This window comes from Bos grunniens, chromosome 21 (assembly GCF_055505025.1).
Source record: "Bos grunniens cultivar Pamir isolate PY7600 chromosome 21, Bosgru_T2T1.0, whole genome shotgun sequence".
In the NCBI taxonomy this organism is placed as follows: Eukaryota; Metazoa; Chordata; class Mammalia; order Artiodactyla; family Bovidae; genus Bos; species Bos grunniens.
The window spans coordinates 63,486,542-63,507,503 of NC_141185.1; the positions used below are offsets into that span (position 1 = coordinate 63,486,542).

General features: G+C 37.8%; 1 protein-coding gene across 24 annotated transcripts in view; it reads left to right on the forward strand.

Moving 5' to 3' along the window:
• MEF2A (myocyte enhancer factor 2A) overlaps window positions 1–20,962 on the forward strand; it is a 180,742-nt gene that overhangs the window by 86,366 nt on the left and 73,414 nt on the right. For 20 of the 24 annotated variants that reach the window (XM_086364838.1, XM_086364853.1, XM_086364858.1 and 17 more), the window contains one exon: window positions 6,821–7,012. In XM_086364838.1, the coding sequence (XP_086220964.1) occupies window positions 6,959–7,012 (54 nt within the window). In that variant the 5' untranslated portion in view covers window positions 6,821–6,958. Of the gene's footprint in view, window positions 1–5,688; window positions 5,911–6,820; window positions 7,013–20,962 lie in introns of those variants that run through there. The other 4 variants (XM_086364846.1, XM_086364851.1, XM_086364840.1 and 1 more) reach the window with 2 other exon arrangements.

Below are 20,962 nucleotides of genomic sequence, written 5' to 3' on the forward strand. Positions count from 1 at the left end.
ACTCAGTCCTGTCAGACTCTTTGCAATCCCATGGACTGTACCCTACCAGGCTCCTCAGTCCATGGGATTTTCCAGGCAAGAATACTGGAGTGGGTTGCCATTTCCTTCTCCAGGGGATCTTCCCTACCCAGGGATCAAACCCAGGATAAGAGACTTTAGCAACCTCAAATAAAATAGACTGGAATGGGTGAATTTAACTCAGATACCCATTATATCTACTACTCTGGGCAGAAATCCCTTAGAAGAAATGGAGTAGCCATCATGGTTGACAAAAGAGTCCAAAATGCAGTACTTGGATGCAGTCTCAAAAACGACAGACTGACCTCTGTTCGTTTCCAAGGCAAACCATTCAGTATCACGGTAATCCAAGCCTATGCCCCAACCAGTAACGCTGAAGAAGCTGAAATTGAACGGTTCTGTGAAGACCTACAAGACCTTTTAGAACTAACACCCATAAAAGATGTCCTTTTCATTGTAGGGGACTGGAATGCAAAAGTAGGAAGCCAAGAAGCACCTGGGGTAACAGGCAAATTTGGCCTTGGAATACGGAATGAAGCAGGGCAAAGACTAATAGAGTTTGCCAAAAGAATGCACTGGTCATAACAAACACCCTCTTCCAGCAACACAAGAGAAGACTCTACACATGGACATCACCAGATGGTCAACACTGAAATCAGACTGATTATATTCTTTGCAGCCAAAGATGGAGAAGCTCTATACAGTCAGCAAAAACCAAGACCGGGAGCTGACTGTGGCTCAGACCATCAACTCCTTATTGCCAAATTCAGACTGAAATTGAAGAAAGTAGGGAAAACCACTAGACCATTCAGGTATGACCTAAATCAAATCCTTTATGATTATACAGTGGAAGTGAGAAATAGATTTAAGGGACTAGATCTGATAGATAGAGTGCCTGATGAACTATGGAATGAGGTTCATGACATTATACAGGAGACAGGCACAAAGACCATCCCCATGGAAAAGAGATGCAAAAAAGCAAAATGGCTGTCTGGGGAGGCCTTACAAATAGCTGTGAAAAGAAGAGAAGCAAAAAGCAAAGGAGAGTTTAAAAATAAAATAAAATGTAAATTAAAAAAAATAAAAAATAAAAATATTGCTAAAAAACAAAAAAAAAAAACAAAGGAGAAAGGAATGATATAAGCATCTGAATGCAGAGTTCCAAAGAATAGGAAGGAGAGATAAGAAAGCCTTCCTCAGCAATCAATGCAAAGAAATAGAGGAAAACAACAGAATGGGAGAGACTAGAGATCTCTTCAAGAATATTAGAGATACCAAGGGAACATTTCATGCAAAGATGGGCTCGATAAAGGACAGAAATGATATGGACCTAACAGAAGCAGAAGATATTAAGACGAGGCGGCAAGAATACACAGAAGAACTGTAAAAAAGGTCTTCACGATCCAGATAATCATGATGGTGTGGATCACTCACCTAGAGCCAAACATCCTGGAGTGTGAAGTCAAGTCGGCCTTAGAAAGCATCACTATGAACAAAGCTAGTGGACGTGATGGAATTTCAGTTGAGCTATTTCAAATCCTGAAAGATGATGCTTTGAAAGTGCTGCACACAATATGCCAGCAAATTTGGAAAACTCAGCAGTGGCCACAGGACTGGAAAAGGTCAGTTGTCATTCCAGTCCCAAAGAAAGACAATGCCGAAGAATGCTCAAACTACCACACAATTGCACTCATCTCCCAAACTAGTAAAGTAATGCTCAAAATTCTCCAAGCCAGGCTTCAGCAATACGTGAACCATGAACTTCCAGATGTTCAAGCTGATTTTAGAAAAGGCAGAGGAACCAGAGACCAAATTGCCAACATCCACTGGATCATCAAAAAAGCAAGAGAGTTCCAGAAAAACATCTATTTCTGCTTTATTGACTATGCCAAAGCCTTTGACTGTGTGGATCACAATAAACTGTGGAAAATTCTGAAAGAGATGGAAATACCAGACCACCTGACCTGCCTCTTGAGAAACCTATATGCAGGTCAGGAAGCAACAGTTAGAACTGGACATAGAACAACGGACTGGTTCCAAATAGGAAAAGGAATACATCAAGGCGGTATATTGTCACCCTGCTTATTTAACTTCTATGCAGAGTACATCATGAGAAACGCTGGGCTGGAAGAAGTACAAGCTGGAATCAAGATTACTGGGAGAAATACCAATAACCTCAGATACGCAGATGACACCACCCTTATGGCAGAAAGTGAAAAGGAACTAAAAAGCCTCATGATGAAAGTGAAAGAGGAGAGTGAAAAAGTTGGCTTAAAGCTCAACATTCAGAAAACTAAGATCGTGGCATCTGGTCCCATCACTTCATGGGAAATAGATGGGGAAACAGTGGAAACAGTGTCAGACTTTATTTTGGGGGGCTCCAAAATCACTGCAGATGGTGATTGCAGCCATGAAATTAAAAGACACTTACTCCTTGGAAGGAAAGTTATGACCAACCTAGACAGCGTATTCAAAAGCAGAGACATTACTTTGCCAACAAAGGTCTGTCTAGTCAAGGCTATGGTTTTTCCAGTGGTCATGTATGGATGCGAGAGTTGGACTGTGAAGAAAGCTGAGTGCCGAAGAATTGATGCTTTTGAACTGTGGTGTTGGAGAAGACTCTTGAGAGTCCCTTGGACTGCAAGGAGATCCAACCAGTCCATTCTAAAGGAGATCAGTCCTGGGTGTTCATTGGAAGGACTGATGGTAAAGCTGAAACTCCTTTGTTTGGCCACCTCATGCAAAGGGTTGACTCATTGGAAAAGACCCTGATGCTGGGAGGGATTCGGGGCAGGAGGAGAAGGGGATGACAGAGGATGAGATGGCTGGATGGCATCACCGACTCTATGGACAGGAGTTTGAGTGAACTCCAGGAGTTGGTGATAGACAGGGAGGCCTTGTGTGCTGCGATTCATGGGGTCGTAAAGAGTTGGACATGACTGAGCGACTGAACTGAACTGAGGTTCCTGGAATAAATACCGAGGAACAACTATATATACTCTAATTGACCTCCCTGTGGTTATCCCAGAGATTACCACATACATCTTTCATGTACTGAAATTTGAAGTAAATGAGAACTTTTTCCATTTCCTAGTCATTGGAAGGTTTTAGAACGCTTTAGCTTATTAATATTACCCCTCCAGAAATTATGTACTGTTATTGTTGTGCATTGTAATATTTTAAATTCGACAAAATATTGTCATTATTCTGTTTAGTCAGTATTCATTTAGAGTTACAGATTTACCCTGTTCAATGTATTTCATTTCTTGGTGTATATCCAAGCTGCATCTGGAAGCCCTCTTCTCCTTCTACGTGAAGAAGTCTCTTTAGTGCTTCCTGGTGATAGATTCTCTGATTCTGTTTGACTAAAAATGTCTCTATTTTGTCTTCATTTCTGAAGGGTATTTTTTAAATATAGAATTCTGTTTTGACATTTCCCCTGTTTCCAGCACTTTGAGGACATCATTTTGTTTTCCTCTGGCTTCCATTATTTATTCAAAGCCAGCTATATCTTACTGTTACTCTTAGAGGTAATATTCTTTAATTTATTCTGGCTGCTTTTCAGATCTGTTGCGGCTGTTTCTGTCTCTTTTTTTTCTGTCCATTCCTCCACCTTCCCCCTTTACTTTGATTTGCCTAAGTGTGGTTTTCTGTGTATTTGTTATGCTTGGGAGTTTAGATCTTGAATCTGGCTTGATGTTATTGTTCAGTTTTCCTTTGTGTTTTTAAGTTTTAAACTATCAGGCCCTTAAGTATTTTTTTCTCCCTCCTATGTGGTTACCTTCTTTCTGGATTCTAGTTATGTGTATTTTGGACCTTTTCTTCATGTGTCATATTTTTTCATGTATTTCCCATTTTTGTGTCTTTTTGGGCCTCAGGGTAAGTATGTTTTTCTTTTCTGTCTTCTGGATCATTCTCCAGTTGTATCTAACCTAATGTTAAAGTCATCCATCAGTTTCTTAATTTCTGTTTTTAAAATTGTATTTTTCAATTTTTTGTTTTCCATGTTTTTAGCATTGTTTCGGAGAAGGCAATGGCACCCCACTCCAGTACTCTTGCCTGGAAAATCCCATGGACGGAGGAGCCTGGTAGGCTGCAGTCCATGGGGTTGCTAAGAGTCGGACATGACTGAGCAACATCACTTTCACTTTTCACTTTCATGCATTGGAGAAGAAAATGGCAACCCACTCCAGTGTTCTTGCTTGGAGAATCCCAGGGACGGAGGAGCCTGGTGGGCTGCCGTCTATGGGGTCACACAGAGTCGGACACGACTGAAGTGACTTAGCAGCAGCAGCATTGTTTAAAATTCTTAAAAAACAAACAAACTCCTTTTAACACATTAAAGTAGCTTATTTTATGACATGATGCTGCCGGATTTTTGCAGAAACTAACTCCTGTGGTTGATGATTTGTTATACATGAATATTGAAACATCTCCGATCCATAACTTCCAGGTAACAAAAGATGTGTTAATGTGACTCTGGTCAATAGTGCATTAAAACTGTTTTCTGCTAGCACCATTATCTGGATCTACTATGGGTCTATTTCTAGTGCTATTTTAAAATCTTGGTTTTCAGTCAGATCTTCATTGGGTTTTTTTCTGTAGACTTTTATGTGAAAAATGGTAAGATAACTTAAACTTGGGGTCTTTTTGCTGATAAGATTTACTTTTGCCAGAACCTTTTGGAAAGATTTTGTTGGTATGCAGCTAGGCTAATGATTCTAGGTTTAGCCTACATTACCTTAATATGGTCAGATTGAAATGATTTGAAGCGATTCTTTCCTTGCATGGCCTCTTTCTGGTTTACCTTTATACAATAGGGTATAGTCCTCTGGATTCTCTCCAGCTTCCCGATGTGTTTACTGAAGCTATTCCTCCTGACTAGACCCTGAATTGAATTTTTGTGCCCCTATGCAAAGAACTGTTGAAAGCTCTGCTTAGCTTCTCAGACTCTCAGCTGATGTTTTAAGAATCAGTGAGTCTTAAGTCTGGTCCCGCCTGTTTCATCTAGGTCTCAGAAGAATTTCTGTGCAAATTCTCACTGTCTTGAAAGTTCTTCGGTTTTAAACAGATTACTTTTTGCTCTGCTTTTCTAGTGATACTCAGGGACATACTGGTTTAAAGCAACCTACTCTACCATTGTCAAAAGCAAAATGCTCAGATATGTTTAGAATTTTACAGATCATACAAGATAATACAGTGCATATACCTTATGGAATTTAACGTATTATCTCAGTGGTGAAATGTGTGAATATTTGTCTTGCTTGCTACAGTGCAAGTTTTCATAATGGGAATTGGGTGCCCTGTCATCTGTTAGGGAACATGATTTGGAATAAGCCAACTTCTATGGTTTATATTATAGTCTGTAAAGAAGCAGACATTCTACAGCACAGCTACTTGTTTGATTGATTCATACAAGTTACTAGCCATCCTTCAGTTCCTCTCATATTTCTTGCTCTTTCTTGGCACAGAGTTTTTGCACATACTATTCTCTGTCTGGTATAAACACCTGCATACTCAGGTTTGAGTATGAAGCAGTTCTCAGTGAAGCCTGCCCTGACCATGAATTTAGGTCAGATAAATGAGTTTTTATACGTACCCATTTTTATGATGGTTTGACTAATGTCTGCCCCTACTAGACTCTGAACTGTGAGGTTAGAAATTTTGCCTTTTTTCCTTGACTATTTTATCATAGGTACCTTGTTCAGTATTTCAAAGTACCTGTTTTGCATAGGTTATTAGTTATTAATAGATTATCAATTAATACATGTATAAATGAAATAACAGGATGAATAAAGGAAGAAATGGAAGAAATGCTGAGATAATAATAAAAATTGAAAGCTCACCGCTTTTGAGCAAAAGCCAAATTTAATCAAACCCTGGATTTGCACGGTACAGTTAAAGTTCTGTAGAGTTACATGTACAGTGTTAAAAAATACTTCAAAAGATTCCCCTGAATCTTTACTGTGTTTTAAGTTTTGTTTAAAACATTACTTACTTGTTTTAAGTTTTATTTAAAACATTACTTAAAAACATTACTGTGTTTTAAGATTTGTCTCCCATCCCTCTGTAAATATTTTATTACTTAAGTTTTAATAGCGTTGTGTTTTTGATGAAACTATCGTTCAGAGCATAACAAATTATATCATTGCCAGTCATTCTACTGTAGAGATAAATGGGGGAAAAATCGTTATTCTTGAAAGATTCACAGTCTGAGAGGTAAATGATTTTGGAACTTATGTACAAAATAAGATGCTGTGGTTTATTCTACGAAGGGCTATTGGCCTTTTATTCATCCAGAGTGATGACATTTGAACTGAATCTTGATTGATGAGGAAGAGTTAATTAAATGGCTAAAGGAATAGTTTCATTTAGGTATGTATTATTATGAAAGCGTATAGTGTCTTTGTGGATTGACAAATAGTAATTTTGTTAGTAGCTAGGGCAGTTTGCAGGAAGAATTTGTAAAAGCAGATTGGGACTACACATGTAGATTTATGAGTTCATCCTTTGACATGGGAGCCATCAAAAGCCATTAAGAATATTTGCTGTTATTATATGCATTAAGGAAAAACTTAAAGGTTATAATTGTTATAATTACATTGTTTTAGCCAGAATTAGGGGCATGAAAAAGTTCAGGAGATATTTTAGTGGTAAAATTAACAAGGTTTCAACTTGTTTACTGATTTTATGTAGTGAAAAATTTCAACTAATAATATAGTCAAAGGCAGGTTTAAATTTTGTATAACATTTGCACTATGTGCTACAGAATGTAAATTTTCTAATTTGTGTTTTCTTTCAGATCTTACAGAAAATTTTGGCTGTAGCCCTCCAACTAGAAGCTGAAGTAATAGAAGCAGTGTACCATGCATTAGGGTATTAAAGAAAATTAATTTTTGATTTAAATATTTGGACTACAAGGAAGGAAAGGTGACTGAAAATGGGGCGGAAGAAAATACAAATCACACGCATAATGGATGAAAGGAACCGACAGGTAAATGAAAATTTTAACTTACCTATTTTAATAGATGTAAATTTTTTAAAAAAGGTGTAGAATAGAATGGTGTTTTAATTTAATTAAGTCTAAATATTTTTATTTCTAGACTACGTTAAAAAATTTAGTTACCAAAATTTCTGACTTTCCATCATATGCTTTAAAGTAACTTTTTTATTATTATTATAGAAATCGTTTTGTTAATTATAGAAACACAGATAAGCAACATAGCAAAGTAAAATCACTGCAGTTCCACTGGTACCATCCATTGTGTAGGTTTCAGTTCAGTTGCTTATTCGTGTACAACTCTTTGAAGCCCCATGGACTGCAGTACACTAGGCTTCCCTGTCCTGGAAATGAACAGAGATCATTCTGTTGTTTTTGAGATTGCACCCAAGTACTGCATTTTGGACTCTTTTGTTGACTATTAAGGCTACTCTATTTCTTCTAAGGGATTCTTGTCCACAGTAGTAGATAAAATGGTCATCTGAGTTAAATTCACCCTTTCTGGTCCATTTTAGTTCACTGATTCCTAAAATGTCGATGGTCACTCTTACCATCTCCTGTTTGACCATTTCCAATTTATCTTGATTTGTGGACCTAACATTCCAGGTTCCTATGCAGTATTGTTCTTAACAGCATCAGACTTTACCTCCATCACCAGTCACATCCACAGCTGGGCATTGTTTTTGCTTTGGCTTAGTCTCTTCATTCTTTCTGGAGTTATTTCTCCCCTCTTCTGCAGTAGCATATTGGACACCTATTGACCCAGGGAGTTCATTTTTCAGTATATCTTTTTGCCCTTTGATTCTGTTCTACATACAGTAGTCACATCCTTATGTGACTGCTGGAAAAACCATGACTTTGACTATATGGAACTTTGTAGGCAAAGTAATGTCTCTGCTTTTTAATAGTGTCTAGGTTTGTTACTGCTTTTCTTCCACAGATCAAGCAGTAATAGCAAATAGAGTTTTGAGTTACTAGAGTTTTTGAGCTCATAAGATAAATATCACACTTCATATCATTGGAACAGCATGCGTTCTTTGTGCAGCATTATGTTTGTGAAATTCTTCACTGTTGTTGTTGCATGGAGATACTTAGTAAATTTTCGTTGATGTATAATATTCCATTGTGTGGAAAGAACACAGTCTGTGTGTGTATATATGTATATATATGCACATTTTTCTCTTGTAAATAGGCTTTTGGGTTTTAGATCTATTCTTTGTTTGGAACTTGGTTTTTATGTGGTTTGAGGTGTAGGGGTCAAAATTTGCCACTTTTCAGATGGATACTCTGTTGGCCCTGTCCCTTTTATTGCAAAAATCATCCCAGGAAAGCACAAAAAAACACACAAGCTATTCATAAAAAAATTCAACAATAGGCATAGTTAATCTGTGGTGCTAGAGGCTGGGTTTCTGACCTTACTTGAGACAAGGTAATAATGACTGGGAGACAGGACAAAGAGGGTTTCTGGGTTATGCTAAATATAAGGCCATGTTCTTTTTTTTTTTTTTTCCCCCCAAAAAATTCAGTGAGCCACACACTTCGGGTTTGTGGGTTTTCATTTATGTTATATTTTAATATGAAGTTTACTTTTTTAAAAGAAGTATTAGAAGGACAAGAAGGACAAACACAGTTTCACCAGGAGCTTCTAACTGGAAGTGAAGTCTGTCATCCCTCTAGAGTTTTGGCATCTTCAGTCCTTCTTGCTTCAGCAGCTTTCTGATGTCTTAGAACAGGTATTTGGTGTATTTCACTGTTTTTTATAGTTGATCTCAGTGGGTTCTTTGTTCTTCCACCAGTCACTCCATTTAGAGGCAGACATCCTCTTATACTTTAAAAAAAAAAAATGAGTTGAAAAATTATTTTAAGGCAGAATACAGAGAACAATACCTCAAACACTGTTACTTTTCCAGAAGCAATGTAGGTCGATTCTGACATATTTGCTGCAGATACCTTTCCTTGTAAAAGAAGAAAATTAGAAATGTACTTCCTTTGTAATTTTTGCAAGTCTCATTCTTCTTTCCTTCCCCAAAGGAACCTTGCATAATGGATTTAATTTCTATTTTCTTTATTATTTAAGCATACTATTATTATTTCAGCACAATTTAAGAATCTTACATAATAGCATTCTCATCTGCACTTGCTGTTTCACTCAGTGTAGTATTTCAGACATTTGTCTGTGTTACTCATTCATGTAGTACAAGTAGTTTGTAGGAATGAATGTGCCTCAATTCATTTCTCAATACTTCTATCAGAGAACATTTAGATTGTTTCCAATTTTTTAGAAATTTTGCTGCATGTTATGTTAGAAATGATGCCCAGGCTACATCTGTGGGCATATCTCTGTGATTCTAGAGGAGTTGCTGGGTTGAATATATCCATCATAATTTTACTGTGAGCTTTTCAAGTTGCTCCGCCAAGTGGTTGTACCAGATATACTGTAGTAATTTATGAAAATTTCTTCTTCCTGTACACTTCACCTTTCTTCTTCCTTTCTTTCTCACTTTATGTTTTTTCATTTTATTTTGCATGTTTTTTGGCCTAATGAAGGTAAAATATTACCTGTTTGTGGTTTTGTGGTTTTGCTGGGTTGTTGATTTTTTTCTTAGAAGTTCTTCATATATTCCAGATATTAATTCTGTGTGTACTTAATCTGTTTCAGATAGTATATTTCAGTCTTTACCAAAACACTTTGTAAACTCTTTTATGACAGGACTTACTTCAGTGTTTCTCAGTAGTTTATTTTGCCTTTACCAGTAGATTATGAACACTTTAAAATGATTTAAGGCTTGCTTCATTTTCTAAATCATAATCAGCTTGTAAATGTTCCAATTGAACTTTAGATAAATGTGTATTCTTTTAATTGTTACATACAGGATTCTACATGTCTATTAGTTCAGTCTTATTTTGTGTTTTCATTATCTGTATTATTTGTATTTTATTTACATATTTGGTTTTGGCTCAGTGAGACCTGTCAATAATTACACTTACCACAATAATGGATTTGTCATTTTCTGTATATATTTTACTAGTTTAACACATACTGTTTTAGATATTGGGGAATATTTCATTAGGCTCATACGTATTTAGAATTGTTACATGTTCTTGGTGAATTTTTAAAATACGTACTGACTTTTTCTTTCCTCGGTAAGGCATGCTGTTTTAAACTACTTAAATCTACCGTCTCACATTACAATAGCTACTACATCTCTCTTTTGGCTAATATTTTCTTGATAGGTCTAGTTCTCTACATTTACATTCAACCTATCTATATCTTTATACTTTAGGTATATTTCTGTAAATAGTATATGGCTGGATTTTTAAAAATCTATTCTAATAATATATCTTGACTCCCCAGTTTTCTTGGACCTTACTCTTTATCATGCTTTGTATATATATTTGGACTGTTTTATATCATCTTAGTTGATTATTTTGATTTACTATGAGAATCTGATAGAGGTCCTATGGGTAAAACTCACGTAAGTGTAGGTGTGCCCTCCAAAACTGGGTCTCCCTAGAGTTGTTAATCTTTATACTTGTCCAAAATTAGCCTCCAGCAATTCACTAATTAGAGTTCAGATTTTCCTACCCTTCTACTGATTCTTGTGGTGGTTTCTGTTTATGGCTCTGGTGATTTATGGTTCACAGTATCTGTCTGTCTGTTTCCAGTTTGGCAGGTGGGGCAGAAGTTGCCCTGGGACCTCAGCTCCCTGAGGAATCTAAGAAGAGTTGTTAATTTTCATTTTGTTCTGTTTTATTACTTGAGTGGCAACTTCCACTGGAGTTGGAAGTGCTAGAACAAACACTTGCAGTCTCTCCTGGACTTTTAAATTCAACAATGAAATAAAGATATGTCTAAATGTATATGGTGTAAAATTTTTTCAGGTCCTTGGGATTTAAAATATAAAAGATCTTTTGGAGATGGTATAATCTAACCTTCTTGAATTCAAAGAATTGTATTACTCTAGATTTGACACAAAATCAGGAAAGCTGGTTTAGATTAAAATAAAATCTACCTCAGTTTATAGTGGCACTGAATTTTGTAGGCTAGCCTTTAGTCCTGTTCTTTTTCTTTACAGTGACTGTAATACTGGAATAAAATTAAAATGTAAAAATAAAATTAGTTTATTTTGACTAATACTGAAATGGCTTTATTAATATTGATTTCTTACATTTAAATTTTATAACATTTAAAACAAAATGCTAAGTACGTCTCAAGTAGAAAAATGTATAAACCTGTTGCAAAATAAAGATTCAGATTTATAGGTGGAATTCTTGGAAATCAGAGTAATGTGGCTGAATAAATGCTCACTCTTCCAACATAATTTCTCCAAAAATAAATGTAGAAAAACAGGAACATAAAACCTACAACCTTGGCACAACTAGAAGGCAAAGAATGTCTAAATTCACATTACCTCCAGGTAGGAAATTATTTCCAAGTCACTGTGTGCTGTTTCTTGACATCTATTGCAAGTCTTTGTGGTGACCCAAGCATACATCTTTAGTCTTTCCCATTCTATTGCTTTCCTCTCTTTCTTTGCAATGATTGCTGAGGAAGGCTTTCTTAACTCTCCTTGCTATTCTTTGGAAGTCTACATTACATGGATATATCTTTCCTTTTCTCCTTTGCTTTTCGCTTTCCTTCTTTTCACAGCTATTTGTAAGGCCTCCTCAGACAGCCATTTTGCTTTTTTGCATTTCTTTTTCTTGGGGATAGTCTTGATTCTTGTCTCCTGTACAGTGTCACAAACCTTCAACCATAGTTCATCAGGCACTCTGTCTATCAGATCTAGTCCCTTAAATCTGTCTCTCACTTCCACTGTATAATCATAAGGGATTTGATTTAGGTCATACCCAAATGGTCTAGTGGTTTTCTCCACTTTCTTCAATTTCAGTCTGAATTTGGCAATAAGGAGTTCATGATCTGAGCCACAGTCAGCTCCCGGTCTTGTTTTTGCTGACTGTATAGAGCTTCTCCATCTTTGGCTGCAAAGAATACAATCAGTCTGATTTCGGTGTTGACCATCTGGTGATGTCCATGTGTAGAGTCTTCTCTTGTGTTGTTGGAAGAGGGTGTTTGCTATGACCAGTGCGTTCTCTTGGCAAACACTATTAGCCTTTGCCCTGCTTCATTCCATATTCCAAGGCCAAATTTGCCTGTTATTCTAGGTGTTTCTTTACTTTCTACTTTTGCACTACAGTCTGCTATAATGAAAAGGACATCTTTTGGGGATGTTAGTTCTAGAAGGTCGTATAGGTCTTCATAGAACTGTTCAGCTTCTGCTTCTTCATAGTTACTGGTTGGAGCATAGACTTGGGTTACTGTGATATTGAATGGCTTGCCTTGGAAACGAACAGAGATCATTCTGTCGTTTTTGAGATTGCATCCAAGTACTGCATTTTGACTCTTTTGTTGACTATGATGGCTAGTCCATTTCTTCTAAGGGATTTCTGCCCACAGTAGTAGATAAAATGGTCATCTGAGTTAAATTCACCCATTCCATTCCATCTAAGTTCACTGATTCCTAGAATGTCAATGTTCACTCTTGTCATCTCCTGTTTGACCACTTCCAATTTGCTTTGATTCATGGATGTAACATTCCAGGTTCCTATGCAATATTGCTCTTTACAGCATCAAACCTTGCTTCTGTCATCAGTCCCATCCACAACTGGGTCTTGTTTTTGCTTTGGCTCCATCCCTTCATTCTTTCTGGAGTTATTTCTCCACTGATCTCCAGTAGCATATTGGGCACCTACCAACCTGGGGAGTTCATCTTTCAGTGTCCTATCTTTTTACCTTTTCATACTGTTCATGGGGTTCTCAAGACAAGAAAAGTGGTTTGCCATTCCTTTCTCCAGTGGACCACATTCTGTCAGACCTCTCAACCATGACCCAGCCATCTTGGGTGACCCCACACCACATGGCTTAGTTTCATTGAGTTAGATATTTCATGCAAAGATGGGTACAAAAAGGACAGAAATGGTATGGACCTAACAGAAACAGAAGATATTAAGAAGAGGTGGCAAGAATACACAGAAGAACTGTACAAAAAAGATCTTCACGACCCAGATAATCATGATGGTGTGATCATTTACCTAGAGCCAAACGTCCTGGAATGTGAAGTCAAGTGAGTCTTAGGAAGTATCACTACGAACAAAGCTAGTGGAGGTGATGGAATTCCAGTTGAGCTCTTTCAAATCCTGAAAGATGACGCTGTGAAAGTGCTGCACTCACTCAATATGCCAGCAAATTTGGAAAACTCAGCAGTGGCCACAGGACTGGAAAAGGTCAGCTTTGATTCCAATCCTGAAGAAAGGCAATGCCAAAGAATGCTCAAACTACCGCACAACTGCACTCATCTCACATGCTAGTAATGCTCAAAATTCTCCAAGCCAGGCTTCAGCAATACATGAACCGTGAACTTCCAGATGTTCAAGCTGGTTTTAGAAAGGGCAGAGGAACCGGAGATCAAATTGCCAATATCCTCTGGATCATGGAAAAGGCAAAAGAGTTCCAGAAAATCATCTTTTGCTTCATTGACTATGCCAAAGCGTTTGACTGTGTGGATCACAATAAACTGTGGAAAATTCTGAAAGAGATGTGAATACCAGACCACCTGACCTGCCCTTGAGAAACCTGTATGTAGGTCAAGAAGCAGCAGTTAGAACTGGACATGGAACAACAGACTGGTTCCAAATATGAAAAGGAGTACATCAAGGCTGTATATTGTCATCCTGCTTATTTAATTTATATTCAGAGTACATCATGAGAAATCTGGGCTGGAGGAAGCACAAGCTGGAATCAAGATTGCCAGGAGAAATATCAATAACCTCAGATATGCAGATGACACCACCCTTATGGCAGAAAGGGAAGAACAATAAAGAGCCTCTTGATGAAAGTGAAAGAGGACAGTGAAAAAGTTGACTTAAAGGTCAGCATTCAGAAAATTAAGATCATGGCATCTGGTCCCATCACTTCATGGCAGATAGATGGGGAAACAGTATCAGACTTTATTTTTCTGTGCTTCAAAATCGCTGCAGATGGTGATTGCAGCCATGAAATTAAAAGACGCCTACTCCTTGGACAGAAAGTTATGACCAACCTAGACAGAATATTAAATAGCAGAGACATTACTTTGTCAACAAAGGTCTGTCCAGTAAAGGCTATGGTTTTTCCAGTGGTGTCATGTATGGATGTGAGAGTTGGACTATAAAGAAAGCTGAGCACTGAAGAATTGATGCTTTTGAACTGTGGTGTTGGAGAAGACTCTTGAGAGTCCCTTGGACTCCAAGGAGATCCATCCAGTCTATCGTAAAGGAGATCAGTCCTGGGTGTTCATTGGAAGGACTGATGTTGAAGCTGAGACTCCAAACTTTGGCCACCTGATGTGAAGATCTGACTCATTAGAAAAGACCCTGATGCTGGGGAAAATTGAGGGCAGGAGGAGAAGGGGACACCAGAGGATGAGATGGCTGGATGGCATCATCGACTTGATGGACATGGATTTGGGTGAACTCTGGGAGTTGGTGATGGACAGAGAGGCCTGACATGCTACTGTTCATGGGGTCGCTAAGAGTCGGAGACGACTGAGCGACTGAACTGAACTAAAGCATACATCAGGTAAATGTATTGGGAAAAGAGAAGAGGAGACCTTGTAGCTGTCTTAAGACTGATTTGAAATCACTACCAAAAAGAGGAATTCTAACTAAGTTAAAAAATTATGGAAAATATGCCTTGTAGATCTGAATTGACCACAGGTAAAGAAAGGACTAAAAGTATATGCCCAAGCAAGTCTATAGTCTTGAAAAAGCAGCCATTTCAGGAAAAAGAGGGCAAGAAGGAAGGCAGAGGTACTTTTTAAAAATGTTAGGTAAATGGAAATGAAAAGAAGATACACACACACACACACACATCCTTCAAGACAAAAGAATATGCAAAGGTATTTTAACTAAAGGACACAAAACTCTTTTCCCCACTGCCAGTACTCCCCCCAAAAGCCTTTCATTAAAGAGACCATACTTAACTTCTTTAAAAGGAGAGGTGCTCTTGAACTAAGAATATTTTCAATCGCTGCCCACTAACCAGTGCTAATTCTTTCTGTAGAAATTCAATGATACAGGCAATCTTCTTCTATATCAGTTCAGTTCATTTCAGTTGCTGAGTCGTGTCCAACTCTTTGTGACCCCTTAGACTGCAGCACGCCAGGCTTCCCTGTCCATCACCAACTCCTGGAGCCTTCTCAAATTCATGTCCAACTAGTTGGTGATGCCATCCAACTATCTCATCCTCTGTCATCCCCTTCTCCTCCCACCTTCAATCTTTCCCAGCATCAGGGTCTTTTCCAGTGAGTCAGTTCTTCGGATCAGGTGGCCAAAGTATTGGAGTTTCAGCTTCAGCATCAGTCCTTCCAATGAATATTCAGGACTGATTTCCTTTAGGATGGACTGGTTGGATCTCCTTGCAGTCCAAAGGACTCTCAAGAGTCTTCTCCAACACCACAGTTCAAAAGCATCATTTCTTCAGCACTCAGCTTTCTTTATAGTCCAGTTCTCACATCCATACATGACTATTGGAAAAACCATAGCTTTGACTAGGTGGACCTTTGTTGGTAAAGTCATGTCTCTGCTTTTTAATATGCGGTCTAGGTTGGTCATAGCTTTTTTTCCAAAGAGCAAGCATCTTCTAATTTCATGGCTGCAGTCATCATCTGCAGTGATTTTGGAGCCCCCAAAAATAAAGTCTCTCACTGTTTCCAGTGGTTCCCCATCTATTTGCTGTGAAGTGATGGGACCAGATGCCGTGATCTGTTTTCTGAATGTTGAGTTTTAAACCAGCTTTTTCACTCTCATCTTTTACTTTCATCTCCTATATAAACTGTTACAAAGAAAACAAAATGATATTTACAGCTGTTCATGTGACAAGATTGTTCCCCATACAATGAGGCAGTGGGGGAAAAAAATGCCGACTATCCACGCTGAAATGAATTTCCTTAAACAAGTATTTAGGAATGTTACAGACAAAAATCAAGATTCAGAATTTTGAATACTAAGAATGGAAATGGATTTTTATAAGAAAGCATGGGTGAAACAAAGTGATTAAGCTGATTAAGTCAATTGAAAGAAAGAAAAAAAGGTAAAATAATATTAAAACAAAGGCCAAATTACAAAGTGGCCAAGGAATATATACTCAAATGAATCTTTAATATTAATTGAAGGCAGGCAGGAACAGCTAAATGAATGAAAATAAGTAATGCCAAAGGGTTTGAGAGAAAATGGTTGAAAGAGAGACAAAGAAGATCCAACTTACGTATAAAAGAAAAAAAATGAAACCATAGAACTGATATATAAAGTTTTCATAAATAAGATTCCAAGGATTAGGTCAGAGAAGGCAATGGCACCCCACTTCAGTACTCTTGCCTGGAAAATCCCATGGATGGAGGAGCCTGGTAGGCTGCAGTCCATGGGGTCGCTAAGATTCGGATACGACTGAGTGACTTCACTTTCACTTTTCAGTTTCATACATTGGAGAAGGAAATGGCAACCCACTCCAGTGTTCTTGCCTGGAAAATCCCAGGGATGGGGGAGCCTGGTGGGTGGCCGTCTGTGGGGTTGCACAGAGTCAGACACGACTGAATTGACTTAGCAGTAGCAGCAAGGATTAGGTTGACCTTCGGAGGTCAACTTTGATACATGTCCTACTGAAAGTATTATAATAGGGTGTTTTTTTGGTAGTTGAATGAACTTTATTTTTCATTCTGCTACTGACTTTATCTTTGTAAAACTGGATCTGATTGCGAAAGATTCATTAGTTTTCTTTTATTTAGTTCTAGGAATTAATTTGTAGCGATTTTTCACATGGACGATCATGTTATCTATGAATAAAGACAATTTTGTTTTCTTCTAGTTTGTTTACATTTCCTTTCTATCCTTTCTTTTTTTCTCTTTTTTTTTTATTGGAGTCTAATCGCTTTCAAATGTTGTGTTAATATCCCTTGTATAACAAAGTGAATTAGCTATATGTTTACATAGATCCACTCCCTCTTGAAACTCCCTCCCAACCCTGCCCCATCCCACCCCTCTGGGTCATCACAAAGCACCAAGCTGTGCGCCCTCTTCTATACAGCAACTTCCAACTACTTACCTGTTTTACAGATGGTAGTGTATATATGTCAGTGCTATTCTCCCCATCCATCCCTCCCTTCCCTACATATCCATTCTCTTCTCTACATCTCCATAGATTTTAAGATAAAGAAAAAAATCATCAGAGCTTCTGGTATAAAACAAAAGCCAATTTGTAAGTACAGAGAATTAAACTGGCATCAAATTTTGCAAAATCAAGATACAAAGGAAGACAACAGAGCAGCATTTTCAATAAATGCAGGGGAAAATATCTGAAGGTAGGATTTCATTTGCAGTTAAGCTGTATTCAAATACAAAGATGTTTCAAGTTAAACCTACTAGAGCTCAGGTAATTCTGTACTCAAGAGCTATTTTGTGCAGTCTAGTAGAAGATAAGCTCCATACAGCTGAGAGATGCCTGAGGAAATAAGGAAAAAGATCCTTGACCAATATTTAATATACTTAACTATAGATATAAGCCTAAAGCGACAATGGGGGCAAGGGTGGAACAATAATGTATTATATATTATTTATTATATATTACTTTGGTTTGAAAAAAACAAATAATGCAGCTGAGACATGGTAAGAAAGAAAAGGGAATCAGGAAAGTAGAACAAACGTACTGGTAATTATTTACTCAGTAGGTGGGAGTTAAAAAAAATCACTAAGATTTGACACACCAAATAGTGAGGGCATGAAACATGAAAACAGAGACTAAGGGCATTTACAAAAGTTGTAACTACAAAGATAACCAGTAGAACAAAAATGCTAATCTTCATTAAATTTTACTCAGAGAAGCAAACAAAACACATCATTTAGAGAAAAATAACAGGAAATATACATAATACATATAAATATTAATATTAAAGTACTAAAATATCAATGAAATCTCTATTATCAATCATATCAATAAATGTGAATGAGCCTAACTGTTTATTTAAAGGAAAAACATTTCCATTTAGTTCACAAGGTCCAAATATAGGCAGAAGGAGACACAATGGAATCTTTTTTTTTTTTTGATAAATATTCTTTATTTAAATTGATTTTAAAATGTTTTAACTTTTTTTTTTTAATTGGTATCCCCCTTTTAAAAATATAAATTTATTTATTTTAATTGGAGGCTAATTACTGTCGGGCGAGTGTATGCTCCTACGTTCTGTCTCGGCCGCAACAAAGATTTGGAGCGACGGACATTAAAGCTGTCGGCATGTCACAGCTCTCGGGTCTTGGACAAACCATGTTATAGTTCTTAGACAAATCAGTGTTACAGCTCTATTTTATTTAAAAGATAGCAGGAGAATCCATCCTGGAAGCGTGAGGGCATGCCAACACAAAGACGCAAAAAGAGTGGAGGAGCGTGCCAGTGCGTGGGAGGCGGGGTTGTCGGAGGTAGGGAGAAAGAGCACACACACGTGGAGGGGAGAGAGAGAGAGCGCGCGCGCACGCACGCACATGGAGCAGAGAGAGCGAGCACTTTGGCTCCTCCTTTTGTATGTTTTTTTCCTCCCTTGGGCCTGCCCTATGCAAATTGGGCTTAGCCAGGAGTGCTGTTTGTTCTACCTGAGGTCTTCACTCAGGTCCTGGGTCCTTCCTTTGTTCTATTTTCGCGGCCTTTTCCCTTCCTTGTCTTTTAGCTACTGCCATTTTGAAATCCTTTTCCCTATTCTTAACTACCCAACATTACTTTACAATATTGTACTGGTTTTGCCATACATTGACATGAATCCGCCATGGGTGTACATGTGTTCCCCATCCTGAACCCCCCTCCCACCTCTCTCCCCATCGCATCCCTCTGGGTCGTTCCAGCGCACCAGCCCCGGGCATCCTGTATCCTGCATTGAACCTGGACTGGTGATTCGTTTCGCATATGATAATATATATGTTTCAATGCCATTCTCCCAAACCATCCCAGACTCGCCTTCTCCTACAGAGTCCAAAAGACTTTTCTATACATCTGTGTCTCTTACTGTCTCGCATACAGGGTTATTGTTACCATCTTTCTAAATTCCATATATATGCATTATTACTCTGTATTGGTGTTTTTCTTTCTGGCTTACTTCACTCTGTATAATAGGCTCAAGTTTCATCCACCCCAAATATCAGAAAGAAAGAGATGAGAAAAGGTATACCAGACAAATGAAAGCAATGAGAAAACAGATATAATCCTGATATTAAACAATGTAGGGTTGAAGACAGAAAGCGTTAAATGGGACAAAGAAAGATACTTTTCAATGCTGAAGGCTGTAATTCATCCTGAAGATGTAAGAATTAGGAATATTGATAGACTAAATACCACCTTTTACCAAGCAAAAACTAAAAGAGCAACATAAGTGGAAACTAATAATTAGAAATAACTTAAACACATTAGTCTTAGTATGAAATAGATCAAATGGACAAAAAATAATTGATGGTAAACCAGATCTAACTGGCATAATGAATAAAATTGACACTAAGTGATATATTGAACACTACACTGAGAAAATAGTGTATACAAGTATATCTAGAGCATTCACCAAATTGGTTAAGAATTACCTACGCAAACAGAGAAACAATAGTAAATTCAATAAAGGAGAATATTAAAAACATATACTGATTACCAGGTAGTAAACCTAAAAATTGTGTTGTTGGCTTTTTTGTTGTTGTTGTTCTGTGCTGGGTCTTTATTTCTGAGCATGGGCTTTCTCTAGTTGCAGTGAGTGGGAGCTACAGTTGTGGTGTGCAGAAAAAGAAATAAGATTTTTTATTTTGCACGTTGTAAGAGTAGTAACATTTATATGAAAAAATTATGAAATTATTGAGAGAGTACCTAAGAACAATACTATTTGACTTACACATTCATGAGGTGTGGCTTGATGAGGAAAACAAAAAGTATTGGATCAGTTCAGTTCAGTCACTCAGTTGTGTCTGATTCTTTGCAACCCCGTGGACTGCAGCACGCCGGGCTTCCCTGTCCATCACCAATTCCCAGAGCTTGCTCAGACTTATCTCCATCGAGTCAGTGATACCATCCAACCATCTCATCCTCTGTCATCCCCTTCTCCTCCTGCCTTCAGTCTTTCCCAGCATCAGGGTCTTTTCTAAGGAGTCAGTTCTTCACATCAGGTGGCCAAAGTATTGGAGCTTCAGCTTCAGCATTAGTCCTTCCAATAAATACTCAGGACTGATTTCCTTTAGGATGGACTGGTTGGATCTCCTTGCCGTCCAAGGGACTCTCAAGAGTCTTCTCCAACACCACAGTTCAAAACAATGTCAAAGAGTATTGACAAGAGTCCCAGTTGCATAAGGAGAAGGCGATGGCACCCCACTCCAGTACTCTTGCCTGGAAGATCCCACGGACAGAGGAGCCTGGTAGGCTGCAGTCCATGGGGTCGCTAAGAGTCGGACACAACTGAGCGACTTCACTTTCACTTTTCACTTTCCTGCATTGGAGAAGGAAATGGCAACCCACTCCAGTGTTCTTGCCTGGAGAATCCCAGGGACGGGGGAGCCTGGTGGGCTGCAGTCTATGGGGTCGCAGAGTCGGACATGACTGAAGCGACTTAGCAGCAGCAGCAGATTCATAAAATGCTGACAAGATCCTTTATATGTATACATCTAAATGTATATATGATTATATGATCTTGTACAAAAATGTGAGATGAAAAATACCAAGTTGAAAACATGGGTTAAAAGGAGGCAAACAAAACACATTATGTTCCATATATACATTTATATAAAGTCATATATTTGTGTATTTGTATTTTAAGGACTTTTTAAAAAGATTAAATAATGATAAGAGATTTTTCTTTTTTTTTTAAAGGACAGAGAAGGAAATAGAAAGATGTGATG